Source organism: Scyliorhinus torazame, chromosome 28, assembly GCF_047496885.1.
Source record: "Scyliorhinus torazame isolate Kashiwa2021f chromosome 28, sScyTor2.1, whole genome shotgun sequence".
Lineage (NCBI taxonomy): Eukaryota > Metazoa > Chordata > Chondrichthyes > Carcharhiniformes > Scyliorhinidae > Scyliorhinus > Scyliorhinus torazame.
In genome coordinates, this window is record NC_092734.1 from 29447103 (window position 1) to 29469606 (window position 22504).

Sequence of the window (22504 nt, forward strand, 5' to 3'; positions counted from 1 at the left end):
GTTTGGGTAATGTGTCCGCCGCAGCTGAATTGCTGGAGACACGCGGATGTGGCAAGATGTGAGCGTGAAGGTGGTAAGTGAGGGTCGCACGGTGGCGCAGTGGTTAGCACAGCTGCCTCGTGGCGTCGAGGACCCGGGTTCGATCCCGGCCCCGGGTCACCGTCCGTGTGGAGTTTGCACATTCTCCCCCTGTCTGCCTAGGTCTCACCCCCACAACCCAAAAAATATGCAGGGTAGGTGGATTGGCCACGCTAAGTTGCCCCTGAAATGGATTTTGTTTTTAAACAAAGTATCGGTAAGTGGATGTTAAGCATGTGTCCTGATTGCTGGTGGGTGAGGAATGGGAGTGTGGTGTATTGAGCAACATCAGATTTTGGTGTTGGAGTGGGTAGGAGATGTCAGTTGAAGATGCTGAACTTGATCACTCATGTGAGGTCATTGAAAGGTGCTCCGGTTTCCTCCCACAGTCCGAAGATATGCAGGTGAGGTAGGGTTACCGGGATAGGGTGGGGGAGTGAGCCGAGGTAGGGAGCCTCTTTCGGAGGGTCGGTGACGAATCGATGGGCCGAATGGCCTCCTTTCGCAAGCTAGGGATTCTATGTTTCAGAAGCTGCTGCAGAACCTCCCCTCCCCTCCCCTCCCCTCCCCCACCCATCCACTGGACACTACCCTGTCCTGGATATCCCCCTAAGTTGCAGGCGTGGGAAGGATGGAATCTGTCTGCGTAGAAAGTCCCGTACTGCGTAGAAAGTCCCGTCAGCCCAAATTTCTCCTCCAGCACCCTCATACTCAGGAAGCTCCCTTCCAAGAACAGATCCCCCACCCTCTCAATCCCAGCCCTCCGCCATATTCGGAACCCACCGTCCATATTCCCCGGGGCAAACCGGTGAGTGTCGCAAATTGGGGACCAAACCGATGCTCTCACTTCCCCCACTTCTTCCATTGGCCCCAGATCTGCAAAGTCGCCACCACTATAGGGCTGGTGGAGTACCGTGGCAGCGGGAGTGGCAGGGGCACCGTAACCAGGGCTGCCAAACTGGTGCCCCTGCACGAAGCGGCCTCCATCCGCCCCCAAACCGACCCCGCGCCCACCATCCACTTCCTTATCATAGCTATGTTGGCCGCCCAGTAGTAATTACTAAAGTTTGGCAGCGCCAGCCCCCCTTCCCCTCGGTTCCTCTCGAGCATCACCCTCTTCACCCGCGGGGACATTTCCGCCCACACAAATCCCATAATCATTTTATTGACCCTCTTAAAAAAGGACCGCGGAATGAAAATGGGGAGACACTGGAATACGAACTGGAATCTCGGGAGGATCGTCATTTTAACCGTCTGCACTCTCCCCGCTAGTGTCAGTGGGAGTGCATCCCACCTCCGGAACCCGACCCTCATTTGCTCCACCAACCGGGATAAGTTCAACTTGTGCAACCGACCCCAGTCCCGCGCCACCTGTATCCCTAAGTATCTGAAATTGTCCCCTACTAACCTAAACAGCAGCCCCCTCAGCCGACCCTCCTGGCCCCTCGCCCGGACTCACTCTTTGCCATGTTCAGTGTTTACCCCGAGAACCGGCCGAATTCCCTCAAGATTCCCATGATTCCATCCATCCCAGTCACTGGATCCGTGATGTATAAGAGCAGGTCATCGGCGTATAACGAGACTGTGTGTCAGCAGCTCTATTGCTAGCGCAAACGGCAGTGGGGAGAGGGGGCACCCCTGCCTTGTCCCTCGGTACAGTCTAAAATAGTCAGACGTCGTCCTATTCGTCTTTACACTAGCCTCCGGAGCCTGGTACAGCAGCCTAACCCAGTCGATAAAGCCCTCCCCGAACCCAAATTATCCCAACACCACCCATAAATAGTCCTACTCAACCCGGTCAAAAGCCTTTTCGGCATCCATTGCCACGACTACCTCTACCTCCCTACTCTCCGGGGGCATCATGATCACATTTAGCAGCCTTCGTAGATTGGCCACCAGCTGCCTGCCCTTGGTTTGGTCTTCTTTAATAACGTCAGCATGCCTTTAAGAAGTTAAGGATCACTGTGGAACTTGAGAATCGGACTCGGGGACTCCTGCTGAACATACAGCAGATTTAACCACAGGTAGCATCCGTCAATCATCTTGATGAGCAAGAAATACGTCTCCTTAGCTTGAGCCCAGCATTGTTAAACTACCTGTAATTATGGACGTTTTTCAGTGATTAATGTTACACATACTGAAGCTTTTAAAATATTCCCAAGTAGGTCACAAGTGATGTGAAAGAAAGAAAATTGCTCAAACATTTCACAACAAAACACGAGAAGTGATTCTGTTTCCTGCTGCTTCTAACATTCTGGGCTTAATTACATCCAATTTGAACCAGTTAATTGCAGGAATTTCATATATAATGCCTAGGGGACGGAACCCTAATCATGAATTGAGATGTGTTCAGGACTGGTGACTATTAACAGCAAGATAATTTGCATAATACGCTTGCACCTAGGTTTCTTCAATCTTTTACTCCAGGTATTTGCTCAAAGCCACAGTTGTAAGTGTCTCCGAGGGTAAATTCTTAGGAAGTTGGAATGAAATGAAAAGTAAAGTCTGTGAGAGAACCCATAAGTTCTATCCTAAATTAAAAAAAACAGGGGCGGGATTCTCTGCTGCCGTGATTCTCCCGTTTCTCCGGCGTTTCCCGATGGCGTGGGGCTGCCCCACAATGGGAAACCCCATTGACCGGCCAGCGTAACAGAGAATCCCGCCGACGGGTCGGGGCAGAAATGTGGCTCGGCGGGGCGGAGAATCCAACCCAGGTTTCCCAAAAATAGCGACATGTCCTGCATGGTAATTATTTGCTGGATTTGGCTCAAACTGTAAAAACCAATGGGGTGTTGTTTTGGGGAAGGTGGATTCTCGGAATTTAGGAAAGTAAATAGATTTAGATTGAGGGGTATATTAAGTATATTGTCTGGGTAGCCATTATTGTAGTGAATTATGAATGCTGTTCTTTACTATTGCCTTTCTTGTTGTGCATTGTAAAGTTTAATAAACACTTTGCTATTTGAATAATTTGCAACAAGACTCCCCTTTCCTCACCGGGTTTCACCTCTATTCTCATATTTTTCCCAAATTTCAAAAATAAATAGGCATTCCAAGTTTCCCTTCGGGGATTTGCGATGCCCTTGCACCGAACATCAGCGGGGGTTCACAAGAAAATGCGCAGGAATCTTTGAACGTGTTATATATTTCCAACGACTTGGACAATTAAATAGATTTTCCTGCAGCTTTTTTCACATTTTGAGAAGAGGCCGCAGGAACAATGGTCTGCGTTAAGTAGAATGAATAAATGATTAAACATTGGAGGTTGAATATTCTTGCCTGGGGTTGCATTAATGCTCATGCCAGTCGCGTGTTTGTGTTGAGTAAGGCCATTTAAACAGTATGAATTGGGGCAGCACGGTGGCGCAGTGGTAGCACTGCAGTCTCACGGCGCTGAGGTCCCAGGTTCGATCCCGGCCCCGGGACACTGTGTGAAGTTTGCACATTCTCCCCGTGTTTGCATGGGTGGAGTTTGCACACTCTCCCCCTGTTTGCGTGGGTTTCGCCCCCACAACCCAGAGATGTGCAGGGTAGGTGGATTGAACGCGCTAAATTGCCCCTTAATTGGAAAAACGAATTGGGTACTCTAAATTTATTTTTTAAAAACAGCATGAATTTTATTGATTTCTATCAGACAATGCAATGTTATTTCTATCCAGTGGCTGGCTATCTATGCTGCATTCGACCATTCTGCAGGAGCATAGTTGATCTGATTGATCGATTAAGCCAATGTTTTTGTTTCCTATGCACAAAGCGACGACTGATTTATTTTAAAATAAATTTAGTGTCCCCGATTCCTTTTTTCCAATTAAGGGGCAATTCAGCATGGCCAATCCACCTGCACATCATAGATTATCATAGAATTTACAGTGCAGAAGGGGGCCATTCGGCCCATCGAGTCTGCACCGGCTCTTGGAAAAAGCACCCTACCCAAGGTCAACACCTCCACTCTATCCCCATAACCCAGTAACCCCACCCAACACTAAGGGCAATTTTGGACACTAAGGGCAATTTTGGACACTAAGGGCAATTTATCATGGCCAATCCAACTAACCTGCACATCTTTGGACTGTGGGAGGAACCGGAGCACCCGGAGGAAACCCACGCACACACGGGGAGGATGTGCAGATTCCGCACAGGCAGTGACCCAAGCTCAAATCGAACCTGGGACCCTAGACCTGTGCTATCCACAATGCTACCGTGCTGCTCTTCGACGACTGGTTTCTAACTGAAGTTGCAGCAATGTGGCTCTGGTTATTGGGTTTATCGCTGACGCTATGAGAGAGGAATTGCACTGGGACCGTTGAGGACTGTAGCAATTGGATTTAATGTGCCATCTGCAGTGTGCTGGGAAGGATGGTGAAGGCGGGCAGAAGGCAGCATATGAGAACCAGGTCATGGCTTCAGCACAGAAGGAGGTCATTCAGCCCCGTTGAGTCTTATCTGACTCTGCAAGAGCAACTCATCGAGTCCCCCTCCGCAACCCTTTCCCTGTATCTCTGCACGTTTTCTGGTCCCTTCAGACACCTATCCAATTCCCTTTTGAAAGCCCATGATTAAGTTTGCCTCCGTCACTCTCTCAAACATACATTCCAGATTGTGACAACTCGTTGCCTAAGCAGACTTCTTTCTCATGTTTCGTTTTGTTTGGTTCTTTTGCCAATCACTTAAAAGTTGTGTCCTGCTGTTCTCAACCCTTCTGCCAATGGGAACAAATTCTTTCCATCTGGTCCTCCTCTATCTCTAAATTGTCCAATTGTTTGTCCCACAAGCAGTACTGGATGAAGAGAAATATCCAGCATTCGGATATTAGAAACAAAGAAAGAAATATAAGGGGAATAAAAGGACGAAGGGAGCTAACCAAAATGATTTGCCTATCCGTACAACGCTATAGACGTGTGCATGTTCCCAACTACTGCTCATGTAAGCTGATCCAATACACTGAGTTCCATAAGGACATAGGAAGGAATTGCAGAGAACCAACTGTATCATTGTCCCAGTCTCGAGGATCACAAACTTTGGACGGGATTCTCTGTTTCTGAGACTTGTTGACACTGACGCAGAACTCGTGGACTTCCACGACGGCAAAACTAGCCCCGAACCTGGACCGATTCAGCGACTGCGGAGGGGCTAGCACTGGCACCATGTGGAACATAATTGATTCCAATGAGAAACGGCGTCGGGTCCGTGATTGACGCTCGGGAGGCTGACAAGCTGCAGCTGCACACTTCAGTCCCCGCACACACCATCCCAACCAACAAAATGGCACTGGTTGTGCTGGAGCGCGTGCCTACACATCTGATGGGGCGACTGTGGCCAGAGGGCACTGAGGGGGTGGCCAGGGCGGACGCCCACATGACCCGTGGCCCTAGGTTCGCAGCGGACTGTCACAGCGGCGTGCGCAACTGCATGGCTGCCTGGCCGGCTGCAGCAATGGTGTTTCATTCCCGTCCACCCTGACCCCACAGCCCACCCCCTGGCCCCTCCCCGCTCCTCCGCCTGGCCCTGGCAGAAGCCCCCTGGCCAGCCGCACAACTGTCAACAAACTATGGCAATGGTGGACTCTTTCCGCACCCCCTCTCTCTCCCTCGGCAGCCACGATGCCGGTTCATGAATTTTAAAAGCACAAGTGAACCTCACCGTCGGGAACTCGGTCCATCGGAGAATTGCGGATACCCTGGAGAATACCGGGTCAAGCCCACTAACGATATGCAAACAGTGTCTACTGTACGTGCGTTCCGGATCGCATTGATGCCGCTGTCGAGGTGATGGAGAATTGCGATTTGGCGTCAAATCACGCTCGCCACAATTTTGGCATCAGAACCTATTCTCCACCCAATCGCGTTTTGCGATTTCGGCGTCAGCCAACGGAGATTCCCGCCTTTTATACCATCAAGGATTTCAGGTAACCCTGTCTCGCCGACGAGCTCAGCTCCCCAATGCTGGAAACATTCCTAAATGTGGTCGAGACCAGAGAGATACTCCCCAAGGCCCCCCAAAAAAGATGGCCGATTGAACAGGCAAGTTGCACCCGAATAGAAGCGTGCCGTGGAGCAGCGTAGCCAATAGAAGCCGGGAGGCCCCGCTCCTGGAATCTAATCAGCTCGCAATGCCTCGCCCGATCTCGCGAGACGCTGCAACGTAAATCTGCATATGATAGCTAGACAGCTAATATGCAGTTCCCCGAGGCGTTGAGAGTTATCCCCTTCGGGGAGCGGATGGAACGGCACTCGTGGGGGGTCTCCCAGGGGATCGGCAGCCACCAAATGCATGCCCTGGCACTGCTGTTGGCACCCTGACAGTGCCACCTGGGTGTCAATCTGGCATGGCCAGCTGGCAGAGTCACTGCCTGGTTACCAGATGGCACTGCCAAGGTGCCAAGTTGGCATTTTTCATGCGCCGTCGATCAGGTTGGGAGTTCCCTGCATGGTGTTTGGGGGGAGTGGGGGGGGGGGGGTTGATTGTGCCCAGGGACCCCAGACCCCCTCATAGAGAGTTGGGGCTTGGGGGGGGGGGGGGAACGGGGACTGGGGGGAACAGGGGGCTCAAAAGATCTCTCGCGACAGTGAGGAGTTCTGGCGAGCGGAGCTCCTTAGTTCAGCAAACGGGGCTGTTCCCCACTGATGCCCCCCTCTCTAACCCGGGTGACGTTTAAGAGCGTTGTGTTTTTCGGTGCTACGAGCACCGAGAAACACGCGACTAAACGCGCTCGCTGTGGGGTTTTGTTCCCATTCAGTTAAATCGCGCCCAAAGTGTGAGTGAATGCAGGTCTGGATCTCACCAAAAGGCCAAATTTAGTTAAAAAGGATAAAGAAAGGTCACAGTCTAAATTTTCTGACAACAACTTTGAGTTCAGCAACTTTAGACTGTGTTTAGACTTTCCCATCATTTCAATTGAGCAAAATCTACATACAGGTCAAATGGCACTTATTAATAACGTTAACACTTAGTGGCTTACAGATTTATTCACAACATCCTTGGAGAGAAGCTTTCAGAAGTCAGTCTGAGAAACACAACTGCTTTTCTCAGAACCCAGATCAGGGGCTGCATTCTCGGCACCCCCGACGCCGAAATCGCGTTCGGTGACGGGGCGGAGAATCCAGATTCACGCATGAAATCAGGACCGGCGGCAGTTCCGCGATTCTCCACTGCCCAAAAAGCGCCGCACCCGGGAAGTACTCCGCACCGAGTATCCACCACCTGAGGCCCGCCCCGCTATTCTCCGCCCCGACCGGCCGAATTCCCAACGGCGTGGTTCTAATGTGGTCCCGTTGTTCGGGAACGTCGCGTGGCGGCTGCGAACTCAGTCCGGGGCCGCCACAGTCGGGGGAGTCCCAATCAGAGGGCAGGAGTGGGGGGGGGGGGGGGCGGGGGGCTTATTCAGGAGCAAGGTTTTATTATGTGGACGGTCCGGGTCGGACGAGCTGCCGATTGGCGGCACTATTCCCGTGGTCCAGGTCCGCGGTCTGAGTCCGCCACGGAGCACGGCTTGGCCGCTGGAGGCTGCCGCCGTGCGCATGCGCGGCCTCTGACCCGGAAGTGCAGGGGGGGGGGGGGCGTATCGGCAGCTGGAGCTGCGAGCTCCACGACAGCTGCCTGCTCGCCCCCGGTAGGGCTGTGAATCTGTGGCCTTTTGACACCAGTTTTTTGACAGAGTGGGAACATAGTCCCAAATACGGCGTATCCAGCCCCAGATCTCCAAACTGAAACTAAAAGCGGACACAGGGCAGGGCTGAAAACAAAACTAAAAACAGACCCAGTCCCTCCCATGAGTGACATCACAGCCTACCTCGCTGTTAACCCCTTCATCACAGCTTGAGCAGACATATATTCTGGGTACCTTAACCTAAGTTACTCTAATAACATTGCTGCAACACACATGCAATACAATATATATAAAGAATTCCTATGTTCCAATTAAAGACACACATCTTGTCATTGATTTGTAAAAGTTCCAGACATTTTTCATTGACATGATATTTAAGACTATTATTTCAATGTAGTCGAAAGCCAGAACTATTTTGATTCCCGGAGGTACGATCTTAGTGTGATGCGAAACACAGGAGCGGGAAATAGGAGCGGGAATAGGCCATCATGGTGAAGAATCTCCATTGCATCAGCCATTGTTGAAAACGTAAAAGCCAACAGGAACCATAAACTATCAGGGGCAATTAAAAACCTTAAAAAGACTTTGACACGGCAGAATACTGCGGATATTGGAAATCTGAAATGAGGCCAGAATTTGGCATGTCCCGCTGGGTCCTTTCCTGAGCTTTTCTGATTTAATTTCTGAGAGGCCTTTCCTTTTAAGAACACAATCCTCCGGAAACGGCGCGATGTCCGCCGACTGGCGCCCAAAACGGCGCCAATCAGACGGGCATCGCGCCACCCCAAAGGTGCGGAATGCTCCGCATCTTTGGGGGCCGAGCCCCAACATTGAGGGGCTAGGCCGACGCCGGAGGAATTTCCGCCCCGCCAGCTGGCGGAAACGGCCTTTGTTGCCCCGCCAGCTGGCGCGGAAATGACATCTCCGGGCGGCGCATGCGCGGGAGCGTCAGCGGCCGCTGACAGTTTCCCGCGCATGCGCAGTGGAGGGAGTCTCTTCCACCTCCGCCATGGTGGAGACCGTGGCGGAGGCGGAAGGGAAAGAGTGCCCCCATGGCACAGGCCCGCCCGCGGATCGGTGGGCCCCGATCGTGGGCCAGGCCACCGTGGGGGCACCCCCCGGGGTCAGATCGCCCGCGCCCCCCCCAGGACCCCAGAGCCCGCCCACACTGCCTTGTCCCGCCGGTAAGGTAGGTGATTTAATTTACGCCGGCGGGACAGGCAATTTATCGGTGGGACTTCGGCCCATCCGGGCTGGAGAATCGAGCGGGGGGGCCCGCCAACCGGCGCGGCACGATTCCCGGTCCCGCCGAATATCCGGTGCCGGAGACTTCGGCAACCGGCGGGGGCGGGATTCACGCCAACCCCCGGCGATTCTCCGACCCGGCGGGGGGTCGGAGAATGTCGCCCATGGTCTATATAATATGAGCAGCAACTGCAGCGGTTCAAGGACGTCACTTACCATCATTTCTCAAAGGCAATGATGACAATGAATGTTGGCACAGCCAGCAAAGAATGGAAAAAAATAAATGTTCTGACGGCAGCCAATTCTAAATTGGAATGCAGGTCGGAAGGGCCAGCAGCTATTTCACGGCACAATTTATTTTCCAGTCACTTTTCAGAGTACTAAACGACAGAGCAGCCATTCAGTTGACTCTTAGAGTTATATATAAGTCACTTCATATTGTTAAAGAAACTTCCAATATATATTTTTCAACCTTTCATCTGATGTTTAATTTGCAGGGGCTTTTGTCTGCAAGATGGTTCCCTTTGTTCAGACTATAGCCGTTGTGAGCTGCGTCCTAACAATGATGTGCATAGCTGTGGAGAGATATGAAGGGATAGTGCACCCACTCAAGATGCACCATCTGAATTCAAGGGCATACACAATGCTCGGTAGGTTTTCTACAGAACAATCATTTCCTTATTGTAAAACTCAGTCCCCTCTATACCTTCACCTTCTCATAATTGACTACGTGATGAATTACTGCTAAAACAATTTTGTGGGACTTGTTGGTTTGCGGTAAGAATGTTGATGAAGTGGATCTCGTTGCACAAAGAACAAAACAGCACAGGAACAGGCCCTTCAGCCCTCCAAGCCTGCGCCGACCATGGTACCTGCCTAAACTAAAACCGTCTGCACCTACGGAGTCCGTATCCTTCCATTCCACCCTATTCATATATTTGTCTAGATGCCCTTTAAATGCCGCTATCGTACCTGCTCCCACCCCCTCCCCAGGCAGCACGTTCCATATATTTACCACCCTCTGTGTAAAAAACTTGCCTCGCATATCTGTTCTTAACTTTTCCCAACGCACTTTAAACCTATGTCCCCTAGTACTTGACTCTCCTACCCTAAGAAAGAGCACCTGACTATCCACTCCAAATGAGGCCCAACTAAGGTCCTGTACAGCTGCAACATGACTTGACAATTTTTATATTCAATGCTCCGACCGATGAAGGCCAGCATTCCGTATGCCTTCTTGACCACCTTATCCACATGCGTTGCCACTTTCAGTGATCGGTGGACATGCACGCCCAGATCTCTCTGCCTGTCAGTACTCGCAAGAGTTCTACCGTGTAATTTACTGTGTAATTCCTGCATGCAATGGACCTTCCAAAGTGCAATACCTCACACTTGTCCGGATTAAACTCCATCTGCCATTTCTCCGCCCAAGACTCCAACCAGTTTATATCTTGCTGTATCCTCTGACAATCCTCTTCATTATCCGCAACTCCACCAATGTTTGTGTCATTTGCGAACTTATTAATCAAACCAGCTACATTTTCTTCCAAATCATTTATACACACAACGAACAACAAAGGTCCCAGAACTGATCCCTGTGGAACGCTGCTAGTCACAGCCTTCCATCCAGAGAAGCACCCTTCTACTGCTACCCTCTGTCTTCTGTGCCCAACTTGCCAGTTCTTCTCTGATCCCATGTGACTTCACCTTTTGTGCCAGTCTACCATGAGGTACCCTGTCAAAGGATTTACTGAAGTCCATGTGTACAACATCTACAGCCTTTCCCTCATCCATCATCTTCATCACTTCCTCTAAAAACGCGATCAAATTGGTGAGGCACGACCTCTCCTTCAGAAAACCAAAAGTTGCCCTTTCAGTGGTCTGTGACATCTCAGAATTGTTACAGTTCAGGCCATTTGGTCCATTGAAGCCACACTGGCTCTCCAGGCAAGCAACTCTCCCAGTGCTTAAAGTGAAGGCGAAGTAGACCCCTATCTCTCTTAGACCCCTCAATCGTGCCCCCTCAAGATGAGCTTCACCTTATCAAGATTCACCTTCTCATCGACAGCACCCCCTCCAATGACGAGGAGGGAGGTGTCACCGGAAACGTCGGGAAAACCTTCCTACAAAATCCAGCAACTGTTTATACCTAAAGGCCACCCCAGGCAGCAACTCAAACTTCCCCGCCGACTCCTTCAAGCTCGCTCTCACAGGCAGCTTTCACAGCTCTGTCAGAAGCAGTTGGGCTTAGAAGGCTAGACAGGGAACATCTCTCTCCTGTTATGGGTCCGGGTTTAGAGAACCCCAAAGTGTTTCATGGAGTTCAACCGACCCACAACTTTTAATAGATTGTGGTGTGGGAAGCACCTGGTGTACTCTCCAGGTGTGATACAGCAATTATGGACAAATGGTTTTTAAAACAAAACAATGTTTATTCTATGAACTCAAGTTACCCTTTTAAAAACAAACGTTGAATATCTTAACACCCATTACTTCAAAGATAACCCCAAAAGATTACAACACTAAATAATCCTTCAAACTGTTCCTTTAAACATCCAAAAGACTTCAAATCTTCAAAAATAAAAACACATCAGGTTACATTCAATATATTTATAGTCTTTGGATTTCAGAAATCAACAGACCAGCTCTGTGTTTCTCCCTGCAGCTCTCAGCAAAACACACAGACACTCCCAGCTGCCTTCTCAAACTGAAACTCAGAAAAGCAGAAGTGAGCTCAGCTCCCCCCACCCTCTGACATCACTTCAGTAATATGATCAGCTCCATTTTGTAAAGGTACATTGCTTAAACATCAATTTCTTAAAGGTACTCTCACATGACACTCTGCTTTGCTGGAAGAAAAGCCATACCATGGAGTAATAGTTAAGAAAACAATTGCATATATCTGAAGAGCAGCTTGTTAAGGAAACTAGAGAAATGAAGAGAAGTGCCCAAGAAGCCTGGAGTTCAGTGAGCGGAGACCAGGGTATTTTTCAGAAGAATTCAAGGAAGAGTAAATAAAGTGTTCTGAGTTAAAGAGACAATTGCGGTCACAAGATTCAAAGTGAGACAACAGCCTTCAAAGGTAAAATAAATGACTGATGCCATTTTATACTGTCTGAGAATGAAGAGCGAAAGCAATTGTGAGCAGAGAACAGATGGCCCAAGTGGGGTGGAGGCTGGGGGAACAATGGGGAGGGGAAAACAGATTGATGGAAGAAATGAAAACAAATGGATGGAAATTAAAATGGGGTGACGATGGAGGAGAGAGCTCACAGATTGAAGTTGTTGAACTCAATGTTAAGTCTGGAAGGCTGTAATGTGCCAAATCGGAAGACAAAGTATAAATCTGACCCTTTTCCCAGTTCTCATTAGCTTTGACAAAGAGTCATCCAGACCCGAAACGTTAGCTCCCTTCTCTCTCCACAGAGGCTGTCAGACATGCTGAGATTGTGTAGCATTTTCAGTTTTTGTTTCAGATTCCAGCATCTGCAGTAATTTGTTTTTACCTTCTGTAAGTTTTAGTCCTGATCCTCAGACTGCTGCTATCTATGAGCATGGTTCTGAGTTAGGACCGTTGAAGTAGCTTGAGGTATCACTTGAATCCACGCACCATAGTAACAACAACACAGCCAATCTCTCCATCTGTAGCAGTGTTCAATCTATTGTCCTCTAGTGTGAAACCTTTCTAGTATGAACCATTCTAATATGTATTATTCATTGGCAGGGTTTGTATGGGCAGTGGCTATAATCGTTGGAGCTCCTATGTTATATGTCCAACAGCTTGAGGCAAGTTCTCCCATTTACTTTATATTAATACATTGCTCAAAATCCAAATGCTCTTGAATCATTGATTCAATTTACTGTGCACTGTGTGGTCCCCATAGAAAACAACAAATTGAAAAAATAATTTTCCAGTGGAAAGGCACTTTGTCCCTCAGCTCCTCAGAAATAAATTGCTCTTTTTCTTTGCGACACTGTCTCAAAGGGGTGAAGACTGTCACCTGACAGTTCAATAGGGTTCTGTTTGTGTTTCCTCCCCATGGCAACCAGATCACATGGGCATGTTTCTGAGTTGATCATCTTTTCAGACTGCTCGGTCTCATCTTAAGTTAAAGGGGACATTTTGAAACATAACTATCGCAGTCATTATCCAAAGGTTTTCTGAGATAATGGCCCAGATTTTGCATTTATATAGCGCCTTTAATCTAATAAAAACATCCCGAAGTGTTTCAGAGGGGCATAGTCCAATACAATTTAGCCACAGAGGTGCAGGAAAGATACCAGGACATGTGAGCAACAGCTTGGCCTAAGAGCTGGGTTTTAAAGAGTGGCTTAAAGGAGGAGAGAGAGATATCGAGCAAAAGAGGTTTAGGGAGAGAATTCCAGAACTTAGGAAGCAGGCAGCTGAAGGCACGTCGATGGTGGAACAATTAAAATGGGAGATACACAGGAGGACAGAATTGAGGATGTGCAGATATTGCAGAGGATTCGAGGGCTAGAGGAGGTTCCAGAGATAGAGAGGGGGAGAACTATCTAGAAATCTGAACATGAGGTGAAAAATGTCTTCACCTTTTGCTCCTAGCCTTACTTGTAGGTACCCCTCCGTGAATCATCGCTAACATGTTTGGGACGTCAAACGGTGTAGTGGCGAAATCCAACACTAAACTTCAGATGGTATTTTCTCCTGCAGGTGAAGTACGATTTTCTCTATGACCGCCATTACGTCTCCTGCCTGGAACGCTGGGATTCCCTATCGCTCCGTCAAACCTACTCAACTTTCATCTTGGTGGCCCTCTTCCTGGTCCCCCTCACGGCAATGCTGCTGCTTTACGTCAGAATAGTTTTTGAACTCTGGGTCAAGAAACGTGTTGGGGATAACTCATTTTTAAATACCCTGAACCAAAGGGAAATGTCCAAGATTACAAGGTGAGCGTTTGCCGCAAAGATTACTGAGGGCGTAATTTTCCGACCCCCGTCGCAGAGGGGCCGGAAAACATGGCCAGCCGTTCAAAACTGCAAGTTACTCCCGGGGAGGGGAAAGGCATTAAAATGTTCCCCGTAGAACTACATCGCAGAAAGTGGTGCATGTTGGTGCACCACTTTTAACAAATTATTTCATGGGATGGGGGCGTTGACCATCCGTAATTGCCCTTGCACTGAACAGCCTGAGGGGGTATTATTGTGGATCTGGAGGTAATGATCCAGATGGGTTTTTAATGATAATTGTCAATGTTGATTCATTACCTTCATCAGACTTTCAATTCCAGTTTTTAAAAAGAATTTCACCATTTGTCATGGTGGGATTTGAACCCAGGTCCCCGGATTACTGGGCCTCTGGAACACTAGTCCAGTGACATTACCACTACGCCACTGCCTCTTCCCCTTGCTTATCCCATACTGTCAACATATCTGCACTGTTGCTTCACAGCAGCAGGGACCCGGGTTCGATTCCCGGCTTGGGTCACTGTCGGTGCGGAGTTTGCATGTTCTCCCCGTGTCTGTGTGGGTTTCCTCCGGGTGCTCCGGTTTCGTCCCACAAGTCCCGAAAGACGTGCTTGTTAGGTGAATTGGACATTCTGAATTCCCCCTCTGTGTACCCGAACAGGCGCCGGAATGTGGCGACTAGGGGCTTTTCACAGTAACTTCATTGCAGTGTTAATGTAAGCCTACTTGTAACACTAATAAAGATTATTATTATACTAGTCGATCAACTGGCCCATGTGGCTATTCTTTAACCTTTTCTTCTTCACATCAGCATTCCCAATCCCACTCCTCTACTGGAGCCATTGATTTCCCACTGGGATAGAGCTCCATAGGCACCAGGCAGGCATCAGTACCTCAACAAAATTAACTTCATGGGATGTTTGAATGTTGCTTCCATTTGTTGCCATCCTATCTGACTTTACGGACGAGTGGATCATAGTCCTGATAAAATTCTAGCAATAACCATAAAACATGCTACTAGAAGAGTTTGAGTGAAATGTTTCCCGATGGTTTTTCATGCAAGGTAAGATCAATTGAAGAGATCCAGGCCAAATAAAGCTACTTTACTATCTTGACTACCCGAAAACCATGTTATCTAAACTTTGACCTAATTCACTAGAAGTATGTAGAAGTAGAATGATATGAGATCCAGTGATAAGTACTTTTGTGAATTTGGGATTGTGCCAGGCTGATGAGGGCAATCATTCTCTCACTCTAAATACGTTTAGACAGCTCAATGCAATTAGTGATGGATGTTGCTCCATTCTGTCGCTCTGCTGACATTTGACAACAATTAACATTATTGCTTCAAGACATATAAGGGTGGCTGCTGAAGACGATTCACAGGAGAGCTACTCTTTGGAGGTTAAGGTTAAGCCCTTTAACAGCGCAGTTTTAAATCCAGTTTCTTCCTGAATTTTGCTGCACCATATCCCGTGTTGAAATGCTTCCCGAGCGCCCAAATTGAATGGTGTTCTATTTCTTTGCGTTTAACATTAGGAAAATTCACCCGAACATAGGAATTAGGAGCAGGAATAGGCCACTCGGCCCCTCGAGCCTGCTCCGCCATTCAATAAGATCACGACTAATCTGGTTGTGACTTCAACCCCACATTCCTGCTGACCCCCCCCCCGATAACTTTTCACCCCTTCTTGTTAATCTGGCTCTGCCTTAAAGATATTCAAAGACTTTAGCTTCCACTGGCTTTTGAGGAACAAATTTCCAGAGATTCACGATTCTCTGAGCGAAGAGGACTCCCCTCACGTCTGTCTTAAACGAGTGACTCCTTACTTTAAAGCAGTTGTTTGTTGAAGCTTCTCCAAGCATTAGGTAGTCCATATCATAATCCATGTGCTTGTTGGCTACCTTTAATTATTTATTATTCCAGGAAAACATAGGGTGGAACTTTACAGCGCCAACACCGCGGGGTCGGGAACGGAAAACGCGGCGAGCTGTTCAAAGGCCCAACCGGCTTCAGCGGGTCGGGAAAATCCCGCTGGCGGGAAGGGACAGAAAACCCCACTCGGCAGCGCGGTAGCACAGTGGCTAGCACTGTTGCTTCACAGCGCCAGGGAGCCAGGTACGATTCCCCGCTGGGTCACTGTCTGTGCAGAGTCTGCACGTTCTCCCCGTGTCTGCGTGGGTTTCCTCCGGGTGCTCCGGTTTCCTCCCACAAGTCCCTAAAGACGTGCCTGTTAGGCGAATTGGACATTCTGAATTCTCTCTCTGTGTACACGAACAGGTGCCGGAATGTGGCGACTAGGGGCTTTTCACAGTAACTTCATTGCAGTGTTAATGTAAACCTACTTGTGACAACAATAAAGATTATTGTAGTATATATAAAATACATAAGGCTAAAGATGTTAAACGATACGTGTACTTGTTTGAAAGGATATTTGATACACTATCTTATCGAGGACTGACACTGATTCACATCGTTTGGCAGGAAGAAGAAACGTGCTGTTGTTATAATGATAACCATTGTGGTTCTCTTCACCATATGTTGGGCCCCATTCCATGTGGTGCACATGCTGTTTGAATTCAGTAAGTAAATTCCTTCATTTTTTACCTTCTTCAATTAATTTGCTTTGCTAAACTCTCAACAACAGCAGCAGCAATGTGATGAATGGTTACTGCACCTTTAATGTAATGATCCCTTTAAGACCGGGTTTGGAACCCTGGGGGACTCCGCCTCCGATCCACCCCCCCAGGGAGCCATATATAAGGTAATGTCCAGTGGGCAGTGAGCACACTTCTCGGTATCTGACTGGTTCTCTGCTAATTAAAGCCTTTGTATTCCCAACCATCTCTCTCGAGTTGTAATTGAGGGTATCTCAAGCAGCAACAACAACTGGCAATTAGGCAACACCTTCAAATGTAGAGAAAGGTCCCGGGGTCTTTTCGTAGCATATTATCGGATAAAATTTGACATTGAGCCGTATCAGATGTTAGGGCAGGTGGTCGAAATCCTATTGAATACTTGGACTGGGAGTGGTGCAAGTTAATTGGGATGATGTTGGGAGCTAGAGACTGGGGTCTCCGCACTCCTGGATTACCAAAGGAAAAAGATGTCCTGGATTTGCAGATTTCGGTTTTCATTCAGTATCTGGTAGCTCAGCATGGTGTTCCCCGCCAACACAAGATGGCCGTGCAAGATGGCCGCCGATGCCCATCTGCACGTGCACAGATTCGAGAAATGTTATTTTGTAAATTCAAAGAAATAATTTGTGATGGTTTTTATGTGAGATAAGATCAATTCAAAACATCCCAGCTAATAAAGGGTCTTCACTATCTTGGCCAACTTTGACTTAATTCAATAGAAATAAGTAGAAGTATCCATAGAATCCCTATAGTGTAGAAGGAGGCCATTCAGCGCATCGAGTCGGCACCCTCCGAAAGAGCACCCTACCTAGGCCCACTCCCCTACCCTATCCCCATAACCCCATCTAACCTGCACACCTTTGGACACTAAGGGGGCAATTTAGCATGGCCAATCCACCTAACTTGCACATCTTTGGACTGTGGGAGGAAACCGGAGCACCCGGAGGAAACCTATGCAGAGACAGGGAGGACGTGCAAACTCCACAAGGCCGGAATTGAACCCGGGTCCCTGATGCTGTGAGGCAGTAGTGCTAACCATGCTGCTCCTTACCCTCCCATACTTGTAGATTAAAGTAAATATATTTGTGGGCGTGCTAGCAGGGAAGGCATTTATTTCCCATCCCTAATTGCTCTTGAACTGAGTGGTTGCTAGGTGATTTCAGAGGGTATTTAAGAGTCAACCGCATTGCTGTGGGTCTGGAGTCACATGTAGGCCAGACCAGGTAAAAACTGCACATTTCCTTCCCTAAAGGACATTAGTGAACCTGATGGGTTTTTGCCACAATTGAACATAGTTTCATGGTCATCATTCGACTTTAAATTCCAGATTTTTATTGAATTCAAATTTCACCATCTGTCGTGGATCCCCAGAGGATGAACCTGTGTCTCAGCATTACTAGTTCAGGGACATATTGGAGCTCTTACTGTATCCAACACCAGCATCCATCAGGCAGGTCCCGGGGCCTGGACCTTGAAGGAAGGGCGGTTGGAGAATGGAGTAGGGGGATTCTCGGGCCTACTCCATTTGGGAGACTGGGAGTAGGGCAGCTATTATAGGTTGCTGTGGGGTAGAGAAGTGAAGTCTAGCTTGGCCAGTGCACATCAGTTTCGGGCCTGAACCCCTAGCATTTCCCCCTTTCCCATTGCCAAACTGCAAAGTACTGGAGGAAGCCCCAGCCTCATTTTTCCCAATCCACTGGGTACTGCTATTTGCTTCCCCAGAAGAGAAATTGGCAACTGACCTGTGGATATTCTGCTACCTCAACATTGAACAGCACCTTAAACACCTCAAATAAAAATAAAAGTGCAGGGAGGTAGTGAGTTAATTAATTAATTATTTTCAGATTGAGGGAGGGATTGTTAAATGTTAGTGAAATATATGTAATATGATTTATGTACTTTCAAAAAGCTAATGAAAATATTTATAAAAAAAGATAAAAAATATAGTATATTGAGGAAAAATGATCCAAGCTCAGATTGGTGACTAGTGAAGTCTGAGTGGATGGGGTTCGGTTTGGGGGGGGGGGGGGGAGAAGGCAAACTTGATTGTAGGAAGCCAGGAGCAATGATGAGAAGCAAAACGTCTTTCGCGCAATGGTTGATAGACTTATGGAAAGAAAATTAGGCAGGAGGGATATTGTTATGTGTCTAGAGTCCCATCGCAGGGTATACACGCTAATTCATAAAATCTAGCACACACTGGAAGGTTCATAGAATCCCTATCGCAATCTCTTTCTTTCTTTCTTTCCTTCTTTCTTTTCTTCTTTCTTTTCTTCTTTCTTTTCTTCTTTCTTTTCTTCTTTCTTTTCTTCTTTCTTTCCTTTTTTTCCATCCTTCTTTCCTTCCTTCCTTCCCTCCTTCCCTCCTTCTTTCCTTCCTTCCTTCCATCCTTCTTTCCTTCCTTCCTTCCAGGGTATTTAACAGCAAACCCCACAGGACTGGAGCACGTTCCACCCGATTGCCTTAACCTCTTTCATGTTGACAGAGTTATCTTTTCGCAGATGAACTGGAGGACGAATATGACGACGTCACCATCAATATGATCATCGCCATTGTTCAAGCGATAGGATTCTTCAACTCCTTCAACAATCCCGTTGTCTACACCTTCATGAACGAAGCCTTCAAGAATGATTGCTTCTCCCTCCTGTTGTGCTGCACTCATCGGCCGTGTCAACGTGCCGCTGATCGTGCGCACAAGCCGAACATAGCCGCAAGGCAAATAGCCTGGGCGGGAGACCCTCATCTTAAACAGCGAGCAAAGTCCATGAAAAATGACCAGATCGAGCACGTCGAACTGAACTTGTGTGCGCATTATAAAAGGGCAACTAAGGAGCCAGAGCAGTTATCCTTCCTTCCATGTCATACGCAGAAGGAAATACCATGTACTTCAGGTCATGGTTGAATGCTTTTCCAGTCTGTTGTGCCTGGTATTGATTTACATGTACCCAGTGATGTTTGCATAGCTACTGTTGTCGAAAGTAATTTAGTTAAGTCATACAGGGTGCCTGGACCACATTATAATTGGATTGTTTCCAAAATACAATAAGGTCCACTTCAGCCAAAAGAGGGGCTTACATTTCTGTATTACCTTTCATGGTCCAAAGCATTTCACAGCCAATTACAGCCCTTGGCTTTACGATGTCCATATTATGAGGAACGGCCCTTAAAACATTTGTAAATTGACACCGCATTTCAACTTTGCAATGGCGGTTTCAACGATACGTCCGCGTTGATGTTTTGCGTTGCCGACCTGTATCACTACTTTCCGTTTTATTTGTTCATGGGAAGAGGGCGTCGCTGGCTGGGCCTGCATTTATTGCCCATCCCTAATTGCCCCTTGAGAGGGCAGTTAAGAGTCAGCCACATTGCTGTGGGCCTGGTAAGGACGGCAGATTTCCTTCCCTAAAGGGCATTAGTGAACCAGATGCGTTTTTACGACAATCTCCAATGGTTTCATGGTCATCGTTAGACTTTTAATGCCTGATTTTTTTATTGAATTCAAATTTCACCATCTGCAGTGTGGGATTTGAACCCCGGTCCCCAGAGCATTACTCTGGGTCTCTGGTTTACTAGTCCAGTGACAATACCACTATGCTACGCCTCCCCTGACTGGGCAGGTCAAATTGCTTTTATTTGGTTGGATTCAGTTAAATCACTTTGTGGCACAACCGTCGTGATTTTAACGCTTTATGCTGTATTTAATATGTGCTCAGACTCGCAGAAGTTCGTGGTTTAGCGGGCAACTGACAATGATTGATGGCTTCATCACATCCCCTGCACTAACCAGGGAACTTATGCACAGGTGTGCAGGCATCAACAGTCACCTCAGCGACTTGACAGGGCAAGAGCTGACAGCATTTAACACTGCGGGGCACCCCATGGGTGACTCCCAACCTTCGTTCAGAAACCAATTCTCCATTTATACCATTGCTCCTGTGGGAAAATCGATTCCGACTTGCAACGTTTCAACTTACAACGCGGGATCCAATTGTGTCGTACGTCTGAGGACTGCCTGTACATTTTGGTTTCCTCCCACAGTCCAAAAGATGTGAAAGTTAGGTGGATTGGCCATGATAAATTGCCCTTAGTGTCCAAAATTGCCCTTAGTGTTGGGTGGGGTTACTGGGTTATGGGGATAGGGTGGAGGTGTTGACCTTGGGTAGGGTGCTCTTTCCAAGAGCCGGTGCAGACTCGATGGGCTGAATGGCCTCCTTCTGCACTGTAAATTCTATGATGATAACTCAGAAAAGAGAGGGTTACATGGCTGGTGCTCTGACCAATGAGGTCCAATTCGGGGAGAAGTATTTTCGACACTCATCTGCAGGGTCCCAGATTAGATCCACATGAATAATTAGGCCTCTAGACCTGGTGTAATGTTGCTGGTTCTGCTTTACTTGTGTCAGGACTAATATTCGTATTCCTCAGTCCATTAAACCACCTCTGTCCCTTGACCTTTTACTGTGTAACAACAGTGTGAGGTTGACCCTTATTATGTTCCTTCCAACATGCTCAGTTTTGATCAATGGAGGGGGAGAATATTTAATCTGCGGGTATTGGTACTTCATGTCTCAAAAAATCTGGAGGGACAATACTGACCCTGAACCTCTTGTGTGCTGAGCGTGGTTTATAAGCACTGTGGACACTGATAGCCTACCATCAGTGAGGAACACATTACTGATGATGTTTTTTTATTGCTGTGTTTGATCTCTGTGGACCAGTAGTGGAATCATGATTGTACGATCATTTGGAAACTGGCTTACCAATTCTTCTTCTTCTTCTTAACTTTTTCACTCCTTGATGGAGCATTGGCCAGCGACAAATTCTCTCCATCTAAGGAGCGACACAATGGCACAGTGGTGAGCACTGCTGCCGCACAGCACCAGGGACCCTGGTCCATGCAGTAAGGTTTGTAAAAATCCTGTTTTAAAAAACAGGCAGACACAATGGCTACAGATGGGGTAATTAAAGCATCGTAAAAGTAAAATCATTATTCATTCCAACCATGTATGGTGTTTACCTAAATGGGGCAAATGGTATTTTGTTTCTAGAAACAAGGTTCCCTGTGGTTTAGATAGTTGGGGGGGGCATGTTGTTAGCCTTAGTAAGATGATCATAACCCAGTTAGTGGGATAGAGACGATGTAATTAATGGGAGGGGCCATGAGCTGAAGCAGTCAGGTGCAGAGTTTCAGTTTAGATTTTGCTGTGCACAGAACAGGAGCTTTTTTGCCAAATGTTGGTAAGTTAAACAGTAGTTTGTCACAGGCAAGAATCTGCAGGTTATTTCCTTAAGGATCTCTCTCTCAAAGCAGTTTCTCCAAGACATCTCTATACAGCAAGTAAAAAGTAAAAGTAAAGTTACCATAGTCCTACATAACCATAGGCCGCTTTCCCCTTTGAGGGAGATAGCTGACTGGTGATGATTTAACCTGAGGATCACCGCACCTCAGGTGAGGGGGAAGGATGAGAAGGCAGAGCCTTCATGAATCACCTTGGCCGGTATGGGAATTGAACCTGTGCTGCATCACAAACCAGCCATCCACCCAGCTGAGCTAAACCGGCCCCCAATACAGTAAGCATTCCTGTGTTTGCTAACTGTATTTAAAGGTGGGCTTTGCCCTGAGATAGGTTTTGCTTGATTGGAGATAAAAGATAGCAGTTAGGAGTTACAGCGTTTCATTTTATTGTTAAGCATTGTTTAACTGGTAATTGTAAGCTATTTCTTATATGATGTTACTTTAATATTGTATTAGTAATAAAGTTTGTTTTAATATATTAAATCCCTATTTGTATGTGGAGTCATTCCTGGAGCGATGTAGCCTTTCCTCACAGTTGTACAAGTTAAATAAATATTGAAGTTTCTGTCCAGTATCCTAGAAAATGTTGGGGTCTGGTCCGGGATTATGATATGCATCCTGTCTCTATATGTTTCTTGGTCTGCCTGGCTTTCTCTTTCCTTACGGGTTCCATATGAGAGTTTGCCGTGCAATAT

The 22504-nt window shown here is 47.6% G+C and overlaps 1 protein-coding gene across 1 annotated transcript in view; it reads left to right on the forward strand.

The window, feature by feature from the left end:
- The window catches only part of LOC140403438 (pyroglutamylated RF-amide peptide receptor-like), a 38217-nt gene extending 15978 nt beyond the window's left edge, over positions 1-22239 (forward strand). The window contains exons 2-6 of the mRNA XM_072491351.1: positions 9427-9579; positions 12654-12715; positions 13620-13855; positions 16359-16456; positions 19015-22239. Of these exons, the coding sequence (XP_072347452.1) occupies positions 9427-9579; positions 12654-12715; positions 13620-13855; positions 16359-16456; positions 19015-19415 (950 nt within the window). The 3' untranslated portion in view covers positions 19416-22239. The remainder of the gene's footprint in view (positions 1-9426; positions 9580-12653; positions 12716-13619; positions 13856-16358; positions 16457-19014) is intronic.
- The last annotated feature ends 265 nt before the right edge of the window (positions 22240-22504 follow it).